The sequence below is a fragment of the Ahaetulla prasina genome, chromosome 1 (genome assembly GCF_028640845.1).
Source record: "Ahaetulla prasina isolate Xishuangbanna chromosome 1, ASM2864084v1, whole genome shotgun sequence".
NCBI classification, from domain to species: Eukaryota; Metazoa; Chordata; class Lepidosauria; order Squamata; family Colubridae; genus Ahaetulla; species Ahaetulla prasina.
Window position 1 is genome coordinate 330,972,482 of NC_080539.1, and position 19,205 is coordinate 330,991,686.

Here is a 19,205-nt window from a genome sequence, read left to right on the forward strand (position 1 = left end):
CAAGATACTCTCAACCTCACACGGGAAAAGACCTGAATATGCCAAGACCTATACCCATGAAAACCTACAAAAACAAATATCCCATCTCTATGGGGAGGACACCATCCAACTGACCAGGACGTATGAAAAACTCGAAGTCCAAAGAGCTACCATCTTATGTGACCTCACATTCCTACTCAACTGCCGAGACAAGAACCTGATCCCCACATTCTTCCAACTAAAATTCCATTCCAAAACCCCAGCCACCGAAAGGATCCTGAAAAGAATAGAATTAGCCCTGATCAGAAACGAACTCCACAGAAAAAGATTTCTACTAGACCAAACCACCAAGGACCTACTCACTCTGCACTTCAAACTCAGCAACAAAATCCACCCAGCACTCTGGGACAAATCCAAATAACTAGCCCTCTGGAGAGCCGAAACAGAAACCTCCCACAAGACAGTCACAGACACCAACAAATTTCACAGACTAGAAAGACACCAGAAGTCCAACCCCTCTCCACAGCAATTCATGAAACAAACAGTACACAACACATCAGACAGGACCCTCACCATAACAGAAACCAATGTTCTCTCCAAAGGATTCAACTTTGCAGTCGCTCCCAAATGCATCCCCACGTGGGTTCACGTGGATGTGTGGTGGTGACATGCCGTGTGACATCCACGCAGAAAGCAGACTCAAACCCACACCACACCAATGATGAAGCACGACCACGGACCAGAAGCCAGACTGCAGCTGCATCATTAGCCATTTCAAACCCCTCCAATCCATACATGCAGCAGACTGACACCCACCATGAAGATGTAGCACGACCACGAATGCGAAGCCAAACAACAGCAATGCAGCTCACCAATTCAAATCCCCCTGCAACTCAGACTAACCTGAACACAACCAACCCCCCCCAAAACAGAACACACCTCCAGCCAATCAGAACACAGCCAACCCCACCATCCAATCGGAGCACAGCCAAACCCCCAACCAATCAGAACACACCTCCACCCAATCAGGACACAGCCAAGCTCCCAACCAATCAGTTCAAACCCCCACTAGCAGTTAAAAGGAAGAAACAGCTGCAATCACACATTGCTCCTAGAAACACGAAGCTGTAAACACCAGCCTGAAGATGACAAATGAGACTTCTTTGAAACATCGCCAAGACACTTCCAATTTTACGCGGGAGAAAACCCGAATAACCAAAGACCTACATACACACACACACACACACACACACACACACACACACACACACATACACACACACAAACACACACACACCCCTAATATTTAGGCCACCTAGATACAGTGCTGTGTCCTAATATTATAAATTTCTCCTGTGTTTGTACTAGCATTTAATTGTCAAAAATTTCAGGCATGGGGGCTCTGTTTAATTTCGTCTAGTTTGCCTGCTATAATTGCAAAGGAGGGGTAGTTACATCATCATCGTTAGGTTTCTAGTCTCAAATGTTTATACTCATTGTTGTAGCTTCTTTGTGGGCTGTTTTTTTCCACAATCACGACTGCTTATCTATCCAGTTAACCTTGTCGAAGTTATTTTTTTTGTAAATCTTTTCTACTTGCTTAGAATGAGTTCCACAAATAGCAGTCCAACATAGGAATTCTTACATTGATAGAAACCATTCCTAGAACACAAAACCATTCCTAGAACACAAAGACTTCAAGTGGAAGCTGTACTGGAATCGTGACATTCTTATCAGAAAGTTGGTATTTAATTCAAGTGGTTTTTTTAACCAGCTCCATTTACACTGACATTTATTCTAAACTGCCATGAGGGAAAAGGTTTGATTGCCTTGAGTTCACAGCACAACAGCAGAACAGTAACAAGGACACCAAAGAACAGGATAACAAGTTTAATATCATACTCTCTATAATAGCTGCCTTGTTATGAGGACAAGTTAATAGCTTTACAGAAGATCAATGACTTTAACAGAAATATAGGCTATGTATCAGGGTGAAATGTAAAATTTGTTAGTACCGTTTCTGTGGGCGTAGCTTGGTGGTGTGGGGGAGGAATAATGTGACTAAGTGGGCATGGCCAACTTTTTTTTTTTTTTTGCTTTTAAAAGCATTTTTTCGGCTGAAGAAAAAATGCTTTTAAAAGTAAAAAAAACACCTCTGATGATTGTGCAGCTCAGCTAGGGTGGTAGCTCAGCTGGGGTGGGGGGCAGGGATTTTTGCTACCGGTTCTCCGAACCACCCGCCAGCATCGCTACTGGGTGATCCAGTCCGAACCAGGAGCATTTTACCCCTGCTATGTACCTTTAAAATAATGCATGAAAGTAAAGTGTTTATTTGGCTATATAAAGCCCAAATCTTGAGCTACAATCTTGATTCAGGATGATTCAACATACTGCTATTTGCTAGTAGTTTTCATTTTTATAGAAGAGGCAGAGAGAGTAGCTATGAAACAGTTTGTGAATATCTTTCTATAGAAACAAACAGTGTTTTAATCTCTTTCATTTCCTTCCTACACTGAGAGTTTTCTAACTTTTTCCTCTAACTCTATGTTCTACTTCTTTAGTTTGATCTGGTTTACAGGGAACCCCTCAGTTTCCCTCAATGGATTTCTGAAAGCCTAAAGTGTCACTTTTCAAACCTTCTCTGAACACTTTTTCAGTATGTTCTTTGTTAACTTTACTACATCATACCATAGAGAAAGGATATATTCAAAACATACTTTCAGTTTATGTTTAGAAGGATACCGCAGATCTTCACTGACAAATAAACCCAATGTAGTAAGCATTATTAAACGTGTATTTGTTAGAATGATATCCACAAGTGCAAGACCAGAGCAATCTGTAGAAAAGAAAAAGATTCATGGGAGAGTGGTTATTTTTCTTTATATCTTTTAACATTATTTTCTACTGATAAGGCAAATAATGTACGTTTTTCAAACATACAAATTTGAGGATTGAGGTAGTAGGTTATATGTGTGTTTCTATATATATGTGTGTCTATATGTGTGTGTGTATGTGTGTGTGTGTACACACTGTCTTTCTCTCACACGCACACATAAGGAATGCTTGCCAAGATACGTTTAGATGTTTACATTTGTATACAGAAAATATTGTGTTGCTATCTGAGAACTATCTGGGAACTGTGAAGGTTGGACCATAAGAAAGGCTGAGCGCCAAAGAATTGAGGCCTTTGAACTCTGGTGCTGGAGAAGACTCCTGCGAGTCCCTTGGACTGCAAGGCGAACAAACAAGTCAGTTCTAGAGGAGATCAACTCTGACTGCTCTTTAGAAGGTCAGATCCTGAAGATGAAACTGAAATACTTTGGCCACCTAATGAGAAAGAAGGACTCACTGGAGAAGAGCCTAATGCTGGAAAAGATTGAGGGCAAAAGAAGAAGGGGATGACAGAGAACGAGGTGGCTCGATGGAGTCACTGAAGCAGTAGGCATGAGTTTAAATGGACTCCAGGGGATGGTAGAGGACAGGAAGGCCTGGAGGAATGTTGTCTATGGGGTCACGATGGGTCGGACACGACTTCGCAACTAACAACAACATCTGAGAACTTGAATGACTTACAATGGATTTTAGATGGACTATATGATGCAACAAGGGGAATGAAAATTTATGTTAATATATTAAAGACCAACGTAATTGGAGCTGACAAATAACTTGTCCTCTGAGTCCTGTCAGAGGGAGTGCCTTAGCAGAAAGGACCAATAACATGCTCCTCTTGCCAGACCGGATGTTCTACAAGCTGCATTGGTTGCCAGTTTGGCAATCAAACTGGCAACCAATGCAGCTTGACTGGGTCCAATTCAATTTGCTGGCTTTGACCTTGCCCCCAAAACAAGACATTCCCTGATAATAAACCCAATCAGGGGAATAAAGGTGAATTGAATGTGGGGAACATGCTGGAATGCCCTCCCCAGTTGATTGATGCCCATATTTGCATTATTTTGTCACTGTGGGAAGACTTTTTTATTTTTCCTTTATTTTCTTTTAAATTGTTTTTTAATTCATATTATTTTAGATTTTGAAGACTGCCCTTATTTCTTTTTTTGATGTTTTTATTGTAAACTATCCAGAGAGCTTCATTATTAGGTATTTTATTTTAGAAATAAATGCATAAAATGAGAGAGGAAGCCTATTTCCATTATGCAAGTATATAATCTACATTGTTCATGTGTCTGATCTTTGTTTTGTCCTAATTTGGTACATGTTTTTAAAAAATGTAAACACGGTTATAAATAAATTTTATTCTAAGATATTGATATTTGTACAGTATTAATAATTTATAATCTGGTTTGAAATTTTGAGAGAAATGCAGAATGTATTTGAAGTTTGCACCCATATATTTAATCTGGAAACTGCAAATTGGGTGCATTTCTGTAAAAAAAAAAAAACACAATGAAAATAACATTGGTAGCGGGATGGTGAAAAATAGAGGGAAGGATTTTGGCATATACAGGGACATCAACTGACTCCAGCTTGGACCTGGCAATTAAATAACCATGACTGAAACATCAGCAGGACAATTCATGGGAAAAGTCAGTTGGTTATGAGGCATTAATTGAAACCCCTAAACTCCAACTGCTTATTTGACTTCAGAATGAAAGGGCACTACCCATTATCTTTTAGGATTAAAAGAACAGCGATTATTCTGAGTCAGTGAAGAGATGACATGATACATCCTGATCTTCTCTCCAAAGCATAAAATTACCATGAAGAATTCTAATAGGCCTTAAAGAATGAAGCATACAAAGTTTTCAGGCCGTTTCTCCAAAAAGCATCAGACCGGACCAGGAAAGAAAAACTGAATTTAATAAGACAATAACAGATTTGGAAGGAACCTTGGAGGTGTTCTAGTCCAATCCCTTGCTCAAGTAGAAAACCCTGTACCATTTCAGACAAATGGTAGTCCAATCTCTTCTTAAAAACCTCCGATGTTGGAGCACCCACAACAACTAGAGGCAAGTCGCTCCACTGATTAATTGTTCTGTTAGAAAATTTATCCTTAGTTCTAGTTGGTTCTCTCCTTGATTAATTTCCATCCCTTGCTTCTTGTACTGCCTTCAGGACAAGAAGCAATGGATGAATAGGTTTACTCCCTCTTCTTTGTGGCAGCCCTGTAGATATTAGAACACTGCTATGTCACCCCAACCTTTCTTTTCGTTAAACTAGATACACCCAATTCCTGCAACCGTTCTTCATATGTTTTAGTCTTCAATCCCCTAATCATCTTTGTTGCTCTTTTCTGCACTTTTCTAGAGTCTCAACATCTTTTTTATATTGTCGTTGCCAAAATTGAATGCAGTATTCTATACCTGTGCATTTGGTTATTTTGCCTAAGTGTAAAACCTTACTTTTCTCTACATTAAATTTCATTTTGTTAGATAGGGCCCAATGTCCAAGTCTGTCAAGATCCTTCTGTATCCTGAGCCTACTTTTTATTTTCATTAAGCTAGCTCAAGTTAGTATGTTTACTGTCCAATCACATTATTTAATATTTTCTCCCTTCAGACTGATCGAAAATGATAATTGGTATAAATTGGGGAGAGAACTCTGAAGCCTAGAGTTAAAGTTTTAGGGCTATATGAGTCTTATGCTTCTGTCATAAAATTTAGGAGCTAAATACAGAAACTTACAAATGAAAAAGACAAATACTAATTGAAAAGAAAAAATTACCGTAATCCATGAGAACACAAATGTTATCTGTTAAATTACGCCAAACTACATCTCGAGTCATAAATCCATCATAGGTGACTCCTATAACTATTCCTGTGAATCCCCAGAAAAAATATACAGACATGAAAACAGAGTTACATATAAATCTGGATATTAATACATAGTACAGTATTATAGGCTTCCCATTTCTACAAGCGATCTAGAATTTTTAGAGGTGAAACATATTTGGATTCTCATGGATGAAGAGAAATAAGGCATTTCTTTCATTTTTGGTTTTACAGGATAGGTGGAGACATAACACTGCAAAAGGAGCAACATTTACTATAGTCATAGGTCATCTCTAGTTGAAAGCCCTTCTGCATCTTCAGGAGCTTGCAGAACATAAGAGCTCAATTGAATTTCTTGTTCTGACTCAAAACTTAACAAAATGTGGAGGATAGAGGTGAGTAGCTAAACAGATTACCGTGGAGTTTTATGTATGTGCAAGATTCTGAATTCAATTCAGCTAAGCCAGAAAGAAATCAACTCAAAGACCATGTAGAAGTGTCCTCAGTCAACAAGTTTCCCAACAGAAGAAATATTTCTATGGAGATTCTCAATCATCCAGGTCATGGTTGTCTCAAAGGTGCTTCTTCCCCTCACCACAAAAAAGTATAACTGTGTTTTTTCCTTGAGGAAAAAGAAGAGATTTCGCGTCGCATCCAAGAAACTTTATCAGTTTTGGCTAAATGGTGGTGGTGGGGAATGGAAGGGTTGGTTGTGAACAGTTGTCAGAGCTTATCCTTCCATTCCCCCTCCCCCCGCCCCGCCCCAGCTAGCCAGATCTGAAGAAGCTTCTTGGATGAAAAACAGAATGTCTTCTTCCTCAAGGAAAAAACACAGCCCAGTTGCCTTTTGGAAAAAAAAAAGCACCTTTGAGAACACCAGCAGAAGAAAGTTATGCAAATTGTTTTAGAACTAGTCACAAGATTCACCATTTTAGCATTCCTTGAAATTACTGTTACAACCAATCACCTCTCGGAGATTATAGCTAAGTAGAAAGGTAGGAAGGCAAATGACAATCAACTCAGAAGCCTGATGCACTGGCATCTTCTCTCCTTTCCCCAGAGGACAGTTACTTCCCCCCAAAAGGATGTCCTCGTGGAGAAGAAAGAACACATACAACTATCAATACAGAATCCTGCCCAACAGGATTCTTTCTTTGCTCAGCTTCAGTTAGAAAAATATGAAAATAGGGTAATGAAGTACCAATAAGAAGACAGATTTGGAAGGTGCCAAATTTCTTACACTTTCGCTTGTCTCTGGGTATGTGTGGTAAATTTGAAATAAATTTACTTAATTCTTGTGTTTATAGATTTCTGGCCTCAATAAAATAGCTTGCAGTCTTAAGCAAAACATAATTGTGCAATCCTTTACAGGCTTAAAAGACAGAGTCTGTTATGAGTTCACTTATTTATTCAAAAATTAAAGCCACTGAGCTCACTGTGACTTATTCCTAAGTAAGTACAGATAGTCCTCGCCTTACAACAGTTCATTTAATGACTGTTCAAAGGTACAACGGAACTGAAAAAAAGTGATTTACGACCATTTTTCACACTTACGACTGTTGCAACATCCCCATGGTCATGTGATCAAAATTCAGATGCTTGGCAACTGATTCATATTTATGATGGTTGCAGTATCCTAGGGTATGTAATAATCCTTTGCAACCTTCTGACAAGCAAAGTCAATGTTACTAACTCAACAACTACAGTGATTCAACAACTGTGGCAAGAATGGTTGTAAAATGGGGCAAAATTCACTTCACAACTGACTCAGTTAGCAACATAAATTTTGTGCTTGTCATAAGTCGAGGACTATCTGTAGGAATAGGCATGTAGTGGCACTTGGTTCCGAGTACACATATCAGATTACCTTGTTGGATAGCAAATCTATCATTGTTGATGGTTATAGCTATGTAACACTCATCAGATAATATGCAGTTACAAGAAGCTGCACTTACCATTATCGGGCTTTTTATAAATCACACCAGCTATTGCTACATCACTTGCACAAGGACTCTTTGTTATTTCCAAATCTGTTATGTCAGATATTGTTTTAGAAATATCTACGTAAGTACCAAGTTTAAAAAGCCACTGAAGAATTGGCTCTGTAAAATATAAGACAGTGAGGTTAATGTGTAAGAAATGTGTATTCTGCAGTTTTGTAACGTTACTATAAAATACAGATACAGAATGAAAATACAAATTTTCGTTGTTAAAATGAATGAAAATATATTTACAACCCCATTATTATGAGGCCAATCCTAAATATTATGTATCTAGTATCTAAATTCCAATACTTCCTGGAGAACAATGCCATTAAAAAAAACAAAGCTTTCTGTCCTTCATATTTGATTTTGATTTATTTGTCCTAAATTCCACGAATAAAAGTCACTTGAAAATCTTCCTCAGCTGCCAACAAACAAATCTCTCCTCGTGACCGTAGGGTCTTAGCCAATCAGATCAGAGGTGGGCTTCAGCAGGTCCTGACTAGTTCTGGAGAACCATTAGCGGAAATTTTGAGTAGTTCAGAGAACCGGTAGTAAAAATTCTGACTGGCCCCACCCCCATCTTTCCTCCGCCTCCCAAATCCCAGCTGATCGGAAGGAAATTGGGATTTTGCAATAACCTTCCCCTGGAGTGGGGAGGGAATGGGGATTTTACAGTATCCTTCCCCTGCCATGCCCACCAAGCCATGCCACACCACGCCCATCAAGCCACGCCCACAGAACCGGTAGTAAAAAAATTTGAAACCCACCACTGAATCAGATGACTACCATTTAATATCTGAACACCTTCAGAAAGCTTTGAACTACAATTACAATTACTACAAGTAATTTCCTTGGAATATAGCTATAACTTACCTCGTGTTATATCCAATAATGTTCCTTCAGTGGTAAACATACCTAACCCATGATGCATATTGAATTTTACAAACCATTCCTCTACCGGAGCAACATCTAGTCAAACAGGAAATAGAAAATGAGTATAATTCCTATGAACATCTAAGTGTAATATTAACATCTTTCTTTAATATACAATACACCCAGGCATATTCCGTGGACTTACTCATTAGACTTGTCAGTAATGAGTATGTTTTCATATTTGGGGGTTCAAGTCATTTTCTTATTTATGTTAGCATTTACATTTATATTTATCATTTTATATTGTTTATAGTTAATATGACATAATAAAACAAATTAAAAGGACCACACTACTGGAGCATTGGTGCAAATTAAACTAAGGAAGCAGCAATAATCCCATTACTATTAGCACTTAGCACTTAGCACTTAGACTTATATACTGCTTCACACAGTGGTGGGTTGCCTCCAGTTTGGACCGATTCGCAAGAATCAGTAGTAAAACTGATGGGAGGGTCCACCCACTGACCCAGATGTCATCAGGAAGTTTCTGCGCATGCGTAGAAGCACGCATGCATGGTCCCGTTGGGAACCAGTAGTAAAGGTAAGTAAACCTACCCCTGGTTTCACAGTGCTTTACAGTCCTCTTTAAGCAGTTTATAGAGTCAGCATTTTGCCCCCAACAATCTAGATACTCATTTTACTCACCTTGGAAGGATGGAAGGCTGAGTCAACCTTGAGCCTGGTGAGATTTAAACTGTCAAATTGCAGGCAACTGGCAGTGAGCAGACGTAGCCTGCAGTAGTGCACTCTAACCACTGTGCCACCGTGATTTATAACAATCTCTCACCTGTATTATATGTAATCTTTTCTCTAGGGATATTAATAGACCATGAATCCACTTCTTCATCTTTTTCTCCCTTTAGAAATTATGTCAGAAAAAGACTTTCAGACTTTAAACAGCTATAGTCATTTATACATCATAATTTTAATATGTATTTAGTATTGTAAGGTATGGTAGGTTTAAATTGGTTCTAAATTCATTCGGTTGCATGAGTCAATCTTTTAACGGAGTGGCTGTGGATGCCGGCATCCCGATTCAGTCAGCTGCAGCCACGGCTGACTGTTGGAGGCGAGTTACTGGCCCCAAAGGATAGGGTGCGCAACTTAGGTGTCCTCCTGGATGATCGGCTGTCGTTTGAAGATCATTTGACGGCCGTCTCCAGGAGGGCCTTCCACCAGGTTCGCCTGGTTCGGCAGTTGCGCCCCTTTCTTGATCAGGATGCTTTGTGCACAGTCACTCATGCGCTCGTTACCTCTCGCTTGGATTATTGTAATGCTCTCTACATGGGGCTCCCCTTGAAGTGCACTCGGAGGCTTCAGCTAGTCCAGAATGCAGCTGCGCGGGTGATAGAGGGAGCTACGAGTAGCTCCCACGTAACACCGCTCCTGCGCAGACTGCACTGGCTACCTGTGGCCTTTCGAGTGCACTTTAAGGTGTTGGTTATGACCTTTAAAGCGCTCCATGGCTTAGGGCCTGGGTACTTACGGGACCGCCTGCTGTTACCACATGCCTCCCACCGACCCGTACGCTCTCACAGAGAGGGACTTCTCAGGGTGCCGTCCGCCAAACAATGTCGGCTGGCGGCCCCCAGGGGAAGGGCCTTCTCTGTGGGGGCTCCCACACTCTGGAACGAGCTTCCCCCGGGTTTACGCCAAGTACCTGGCCTTCGGACATTCCGTCGCGAACTGAAGACACATCTTTTCATTCGCGCGGGGCTGGCTTGAACTGAATTTTATTAATTTTAAATTTTTATTAATTAATTTTAAATGGGGTTTTTAGTCTAGTATATTTTAACCTATCAGGCTAATTTTAAAATAAGTTTTTTAATCTGCATTTTAAATTGTATATTGCATTATCTGTTTTATTTTTGCCTGTACACCGCCCTGAGTCCTTCGGGAGAAGGGCGGTATAAAAATCAAATAAATAAATAATAAATAAATAAAAATAACCAAATGTATTGCTTGATGCTTAGGTGGGGATAAACTACTCTTGAATAGGTTATGAGCTCCTTGGGAAAAATCAAAAACAGAAGTAATGCAGATTTCTTATTTATATTTATATCTTGCAAGAACTACATGAGATCAATGATTAATATTCAGATGAAAGACTACAAAGAAACTCCAGGTTTCTTTGAGACTAAATGTAAACTAGGTATAGATACAGTATATACTGTAAACTGGAAGAAAACAGTGAAATTCCACTTCTGGCCAAGAAAATAAATATGTTTATAGAAATATCAAACTAAAATAACAGAATGTTTATGCCATTTCAAAAATGAACATTTTAATTTAAGTCAGTTTATAGGGGTGATGGGCAGCATAAACATGTAATACATAAATAAACATTTTAATTCAGATTAATGCAAATTATACCAAAGTTCTGCCCAAATCAGCAGTCTTTTCTCCCCAAGAGTTGGTTATTGAGGACCATAAATGGACCAAATCATCTCTTGCTGTAATTCACAGTAACTGATGACTGATCTGATCCTGGAAGTAGTATCAATCATCATGAATGCCACATGTACACAAACACACATATATGTTGTATGTGTATTTGCTTGATATTTAATATTATCAAGTACAGAGGTCATAATATGCCTTCTCTGTTCAACTACAATATGCTCTACTTTCAGCCTGAGCAATGATGTAAATCTCAACTTTTTCCTTTACAAAGATCACAATTTTTTTATTCAAATCTTCTAAGCACTGTGATATCTGGTAGACCCATTCTTGCAGGAATCATGGCACACATGATCCTCTTAAAGGAAACCAAAATTAAATTTAAAAAGTAAGATAACTTCTTTAAACTAAATGGTGGAAATTCCATGAGATTGCCAAATCCTATACAACGTTAGCGGTATAAAAAGAACCCAAATCATTATTTTTGCACAACAACTGCAAATTCAGGGTTTTTTTAAAAAAAAAAGAAGTTTTAGAAAAAAAAACATTTTAGATATTGTTATGTATTAACAGTTGTGCCTTTAAATATTTGAGCGGGAAATCAGCACGTTGCTGATTGGACGAAGCCTCCAGCAGAACTGTATAAAAGGAGAGGTTTTTGCCCCAGCCTGTTGCTGGGTTCACCCTATATTAAAGAGCTGTTGTCACTACCCTGGTCTCCAGCCTCGTTACTTCCCGAACTTAACATTGGCGACGAAGGTGGGATCTCGAGGCTAAGGAGAACCAGAACCGAGCTGAAGCACGCTAGTCCGAACCCAGCAAACTCAGGGCAGAAACGCGGAAATGGCAAACACGCCACCCGCACCGTACAACCCGGGCAAGGAGAAATGGGGAACATATATGACCCGTTTCGAAAGCTTTCTAGAAGCCAACGAACTACAGGGGATCCCTGATAACCGCAAACGGGCTTACTTCCTAAGCCATTGCGGGCCGGAGGTAATCGAGATTGCGGAAGCCCTGGCAGAGCCAACGCCGATACAATCGGTATCGTGGCCGACTCTGCAGACTTTGCTGAAGAACCATTTCGCACCGACGCCGTCCAAATACGTGCAGCGGTTTGAATTGGAGAACGAGACAGATGGAGGGCGAGTCCATCGGTGACTACATGGCCGCTTTAAGAAGAGCGCCCAAGGACTGCGGATACCGAGACTTAGGCGAAGTGCTACTCGAGCAACTCATCCGGTCAAGGACATCCGCCACGGCGACGACTGCTAGCCAGGAGCAACCTGACACTAGCCACCGCCCTGGACGAGGCCAGAGCACACGAAATGTCTACTAAAGCAGCAGAGACCCTGCAAAAGCCTCTTCAATCCAAGGCGGCGCAAAGCCAACGCCAGTACACCAGGAGGAGATTCAGTCCGAATCCGAAGGTGAGGCGAGGATGAGGAAGGGTCTGCGGACCGAGAAACGCGACACTGAGGACCGTGGACGAGTCGGAAGCTGCGGAGGGCAGCATCAGCGCCAACGCTGCAGGTTTAAAGGCAACATGCGGCGGTGTGGGAAGAAAGGACATAGCTCAGGTTTGCAGAGCGCCCAACCTTCCCGCCGAAAATTCAAATCGACCAATCAGAGCGCGGAACCGGAAAGGCGGCCCGCGATTGGTTCAAACAAGAAAGGCGCCAAGTCTAACCAAACGACTGTCATTATAGGCCTCGACCAAAGTGGAAAAGAAGATTTTCACAAAGCCCAAGATCGAGGGAGTACGGTGCAGGCTTGAAGTAGACACGGGATCAGCGATCACCATCATGTCCTGGGACACTCTGGCGTCACTGCCGTCCGTCGCGGCGCCATCTGCAAGCACAGCGGCTACGAGTGCCACGACTACCAGGGAATCGCATCCCTGTTCGAGGGACCACCTCCGTCCGAGTCGAGCACGGCCCTCACAAAAGACCCTGCCCATCACGATCGTCGAAGGAACTCTGCCCAGTCTGTTGGGACTAGACTGGTTTCGTGCCCTGGGCATGGGAGTGACTGGCATCTACAGAAGTGACTGCAATTTGAAAGACATTCTCTTTAACGAGTTCAAGATGTCTTCAAGGACTGCCTGGGCAAGTACAAGGGGACCCCTATTTCCTTCAACTTAGACCCCAGGTAGCCCCATTAGGCTTAAGGCGAGGAGAGTCCTTTGCCCTAAAACCAAAATTGATAAGGAGCTGGACAAGCTCATAAACCAGGGGATTTTGGTGCCAGTCGATCACGCAAAGTGGGAGACGCCAATCGTCACCCCCATCAAATCGGACGGGTCAATTAGAATTTGCGCTGACTACAAGGCGACGCTTAACAAAGCCTTACAGAAAAGCGCGTACCCGGTCCCCGTAGTGCAACACTTATTGCACTCTTTGGGGCAAGGGCAAGTCTTTGCAAAGTTAGACTTGGCCCAAGCCTACCAACAACTGCCAGTAGACGCCCGCACAGCCGAAGACCCAAACGATTGTGACGCACAGGGGGGCCTTCAAGTGCACCCGATTGCAATTTGGGGTTAGTGTGGCACCAGGGCTGTTCCAAAACCTGATGGAACGACTACTGCAAGGGCTCCCAGGGGTAGTCCCCTACTTCGATGATGTCCTAATCTCAGGGGAGAACATGGAAGAACTAGGGGAGCGTTTAAGAAAGGTCTTGAGCATTTTCCGGACAGCCGGATTAAAAGTCAAGACAAATAAATGTCAGATAGGTGTTGAATCGGTCGATTTCTTGGGCTACCGGATAGACAAGAAAGGAATTCACCCTACTGAGAGCAAAGTTAAGGCAATTAGGAAGGCTCCAGCGCCCAAAAACAAAGCAGAGCTGCAGGCATTCCTGGGATTGGTTAATTTTTACGCGGTCTTTTTAAAGAACAAAGCAACCGTTGCGGAACCGCTGCATAGGCTCTTAGGGAAAAATACTGTTTGGTCTTGGGGAAAGTCAGAAAATAAGGCTTTTGAAGCAGTAAAGAACCTGCTCTCAAGTGATAGCCTGCAGTAGTGCACTCTAACCACTGTGCCACCGTGATTTATAACAATCTCTCACCTGTATTATATGTAATCTTTTCTCTAGGGATATTAATAGACCATGAATCCACTTCTTCATCTTTTTCTCCCTTTAGAAATTATGTCAGAAAAAGACTTTCAGACTTTAAACAGCTATAGTCATTTATACATCATAATTTTAATATGTATTTAGTATTGTAAGGTATGGTAGGTTTAAATTGGTTCTAAATTCATTCGGTTGCATGAGTCAATCTTTTAACGGAGTGGCTGTGGATGCCGGCATCCCGATTCAGTCAGCTGCAGCCACGGCTGACTGTTGGAGGCGAGTTACTGGCCCCAAAGGATAGGGTGCGCAACTTAGGTGTCCTCCTGGATGATCGGCTGTCGTTTGAAGATCATTTGACGGCCATCTCCAGGAGGGCCTTCCACCAGGTTCGCCTGGTTCGGCAGTTGCGCCCCTTTCTTGATCAGGATGCTTTGTGCACAGTCACTCATGCGCTCGTTACCTCTCGCTTGGATTATTGTAATGCTCTCTACATGGGGCTCCCCTTGAAGTGCACTCGGAGGCTTCAGCTAGTCCAGAATGCAGCTGCGCGGGTGATAGAGGGAGCTACGCGTAGCTCCCACGTAACACCGCTCCTGCGCAGACTGCACTGGCTACCTGTGGCCTTTCGAGTGCACTTTAAGGTGTTGGTTATGACCTTTAAAGCGCTCCATGGCTTAGGGCCTGGGTACTTACGGGACCGCCTGCTGTTACCACATGCCTCCCACCGACCCGTACGCTCTCACAGAGAGGGACTTCTCAGGGTGCCGTCCGCCAAACAATGTCGGCTGGCGGCCCCCAGGGGAAGGGCCTTCTCTGTGGGGGCTCCCACACTCTGGAACGAGCTTCCCCCGGGTTTACGCCAAATACCTGACCTTCGGACATTCCGTCGCGAACTGAAGACACATCTTTTCATTCGCGCGGGGCTGGCTTGAACTGAATTTTATTAATTTTAAATTTTTATTAATTAATTTTAAATGGGGTTTTTAGTCTAGTATATTTTAACCTATCAGGCTAATTTTAAAATAAGTTTTTTAATCTGCATTTTAAATTGTATATTGCATTATCTGTTTTATTTTTGCCTGTACACCGCCCTGAGTCCTTCGGGGGCAGGCGGTATAAAAATCAAATAAATAAATAATAAATAAATAAAAATAACCAAATGTATTGCTTGATGCTTAGGTGGGGATAAACTACTCTTGAATAGGTTATGAGCTCCTTGGGAAAAATCAAAAACAGAAGTAATGCAGATTTCTTATTTATATTTATATCTTGCAAGAACTACATGAGATCAATGATTAATATTCAGATGAAAGACTACAAAGAAACTCCAGGTTTCTTTGAGACTAAATGTAAACTAGGTATAGATACAGTATATACTGTAAACTGGAAGAAAACAGTGAAATTCCACTTCTGGCCAAGAAAATAAATATGTTTATAGAAATATCAAACTAAAATAACAGAATGTTTATGCCATTTCAAAAATGAACATTTTAATTTAAGTCAGTTTATAGGGGTGATGGGCAGCATAAACATGTAATACATAAATAAACATTTTAATTCAGATTAATGCAAATTATACCAAAGTTCTGCCCAAATCAGCAGTCTTTTCTCCCCAAGAGTTGGTTATTGAGGACCATAAATGGACCAAATCATCTCTTGCTGTAATTCACAGTAACTGATGACTGATCTGATCCTGGAAGTAGTATCAATCATCATGAATGCCACATGTACACAAACACACATATATGTTGTATGTGTATTTGCTTGATATTTAATATTATCAAGTACAGAGGTCATAATATGCCTTCTCTGTTCAACTACAATATGCTCTACTTTCAGCCTGAGCAATGATGTAAATCTCAACTTTTTCCTTTACAAAGATCACAATTTTTTTATTCAAATCTTCTAAGCACTGTGATATCTGGTAGACCCATTCTTGCAGGAATCATGGCACACATGATCCTCTTAAAGGAAACCAAAATTAAATTTAAAAAGTAAGATAACTTGTTTAAACTAAATGGTGGAAATTCCATGAGATTGCCAAATCCTATACAACGTTAGCGGTATAAAAAGAACCCAAATCATTATTTTTGCACAACAACTGCAAATTCAGGGGTTTTTTTTAAAAAAAAGAAGTTTTAGAAAAAAAAACATTTTAGATATGTTGTATATTTTTGTAGCACCTGTTGTAACATGTAAAATCAGACAATAATAATAATGCCCATTATCTGAAAAGACTGCTGGCTTTTGCTACAAAATAATAGGAAGACAAGATGCTGCTATACATCGGATCTATTTTAATATTTAATCAATTGTTGCCTCATACTACTGGAAGTCTCTCTCTCTCTCTCTACATCTTTCAATCATTTGCCACTTGAATCTAACTGAAGATATCAGGAAAGGAATCTAACCTTGCAAATCCGGTTCTTTCCCATTGAACAATTTACCTTCCCCAGTCATTTTATTTACCAGAGTCATTTTGAAGAAGAAGACATTTGAGTAGGTGCTATTGAAGATCTGTATGCTGGGAGCAAGACCTGCTGAAGAATAAAGCAGTAGATTTTTTCTTCTGTTCTCCTTGGTATCCTCTTCATTAATATTATACAAATGGCAGATGACTTTCTTTGAGATGAGATTTACACCCAAAAAAAGGAGAAAAAAAAAGGTATACACAAAGCCATATTGTCCAACCGTAGCACTGAGCATGTTTAAATGTTAAATAATATGCCAATACAACACACACACACACACACATTCCTAATTCCTACAAAAACACCTTCCAATTTGCTGCTTCTGTGATATAGCTAAATAGATTAAATCTATATCTTTATTATTAAAGCTGGTTTTCCTGACCTCTGTGGAAATAAAGTTATAGGACCTTAGAACCCAAATGTATCTGAAATGACCAGATTCAAAAAGCTTCCTTTTAGTAAATATAAACCAATTTTCTCATTCCTTGGGATCTCTCTCCAGTGCTTAAATGACAGTGTAAATGAGGTAACAGGGAGGATTTTTTTCATTTGTCTCCTTCTTCTGCCATGGAAATGGGTCTCTCTTGGAGCAATGGCCACAAATAAATAGCTATGTCCCACAGTGTTCTGGCTAGTAGAAAAATGCATATTTGAAAAGCTTGAAGTTGCAAAGTTGTATTTTTGTTTTTTGTTTTACAAAAAGGAAGCTATTTTCCAATCTTTACAGGTATTTTATCCCACAATAGGTAAATGAAGACAAGTCTTTTACCTATTTTTGCTGGCTACTTCTCTAGATTTGAGATGAGCAACTGTAAATGAAGTGGGATACTACTTCTAATAATAATAGACAGCAGAAGAGAAAAGAAACAACTGGAGAAAAATCGCAAAATACAAAGACTTATAAAGAGAAAGACGGTGACAAAAGAAAGCAAAGATAATGTCGATAATAAAAGATGCCTTGGTTGCAATTCCAAAACATCTGGAGCACCACTTGAATACCATCAGCATTTACAAAATCACTACAGTCAATTGCAAAATGTAACTTTACTTGGAACAGTTTATATCCTGTGATGATGCCTCTAACATTATCAAACAACAATATTTTCCTATCTCAGGTCCGTGGGAATGACTCAATAGATGGATGAAAATGCCAAATCCAGTCTAAACATAACAACAACAACAACAACAACAGCAGCAACAACAACAACAATAATAATAGACTTCAACATTCACAATGAGTGAAGTTGTTGATGCTGGCAATTTGTTTTTCAGAAAGTGGAATCAATACATACAAAGACATGGTTCTTCCTAGGTCTAATGCCATTAGTACAGGGGTGAAATGCTCCCAGTTTGGACTGGATCAGCCAATCCGGTAGCGATGATGGCGGATGGTTCGGAGAACCAGTAGCAAAAATCCTTTCCCCCTCCACCCATGCCCAGCTGAGCCACGCAATCGTCAAGCCTTTTTTTTTACTTTTAAAAGCTTTTTTTCTATAACCTCTTCGGCCAAAGAGGTTGTAAAAATGCTTTTAAAAGGCTCTGATGATCCCAGCTGACCCGTGCGATTGTTAGAGGCTTTTTTTTTTACTTTTAAAAGTATTTTTACAACCTCTTTGGCTGAAGAGGTTGTAAAAAAATGCTTTTAAAAGTAAAAAAAAAATCACATGCCACAGTTGATCACCACCCTGCGCACTGTTCTACTTACTGCATGCCTCCTTTTGCTGTGCACTGCACATGCACACCTCGCATTTGGTGTGTGGTGCGCACAGCGCATGCACGTGCAGTGCGCATGCACAGTGAGCAAACCGGTAGTAAACTGGTTTATATTTCACCACTGCAGTAGTACATATTGTTTGGGATTAATTGTCAACCTTGAATGAAAACTTACTGCAGCAAGTGCTGCAGATGTTTTTTTCTGAACGTTTTTCTTATGCGTCAATACATCAGGAATCACAGTACACATATCCACAACTCTGCCTCCTGCATCCTGTTTAAGATTCCTGTTTTCCCCTTGTTGCTGTAGGCAGGAAGTGAGTGCTTGGCTTTTGAAAACACAGGTGTGAAATGGCAGAATAAAAGAAAATGATACATGTGGCAAAAGTGGACAATATAATTACAACTTTTTATCTCTTTTTAAAGGTTTTTTAAAATCCTGCCTTTATTATTATTTATAAATAACTCAAGGTGGTGAACATACCTAATATTCCCTCCTCCTATTTTCCTCACAACAATAGCCCTGTGAGGTGATTTGGGATGAGAGAGAGTGACTGGCTTTCATGCTTAAGTCAAGTGTAGAACTGATAGTCTCCTGGTTTCTCGACTATTGCCTTTGTCACTAGTCTAAAATGGATAGCTGAGAAACATTTCTTTAATTTATATTTTATTCATTTAATTTACATTTTATTCATTGTATCCTTTCTATACTTCCATAGATTAAAAAAATTCCCCAAGCAAGTAAAAAACTATTCTTTATTTTTGGGGACGTCTCTTATCCAAAGTACTTGTATATAACTATTCAAGGTGCATAGACTTGGACAAGGGGATAGCTGGGGAACTCATCAAATTTGCAGATAACACCAAGCTGGCAGGAATAGCCAACACTCCAGAAGATAGGCTCAAGATACAGAAGGATCTTG

The 19,205-nt window shown here is 40.4% G+C and overlaps 1 protein-coding gene across 1 annotated transcript in view; it reads right to left on the bottom strand.

Annotated features, from left to right (window-relative positions):
* The window catches only part of CATSPERB (cation channel sperm associated auxiliary subunit beta), a 71,030-nt gene extending 52,498 nt beyond the window's left edge, over positions 1-18,532 (bottom strand). The window contains exons 1-7 of the mRNA XM_058162592.1: positions 18,458-18,532; positions 16,568-16,720; positions 9,414-9,483; positions 8,567-8,662; positions 7,664-7,810; positions 5,662-5,754; positions 2,697-2,815 (exon numbers count right to left, since the gene is read on the bottom strand). Coding sequence (XP_058018575.1) covers positions 2,697-2,815; positions 5,662-5,754; positions 7,664-7,810; positions 8,567-8,662; positions 9,414-9,483; positions 16,568-16,720; positions 18,458-18,532 — 753 coding nt within the window. The remainder of the gene's footprint in view (positions 1-2,696; positions 2,816-5,661; positions 5,755-7,663; positions 7,811-8,566; positions 8,663-9,413; positions 9,484-16,567; positions 16,721-18,457) is intronic.
* Between the last annotated feature and the right edge of the window lie 673 nt (positions 18,533-19,205).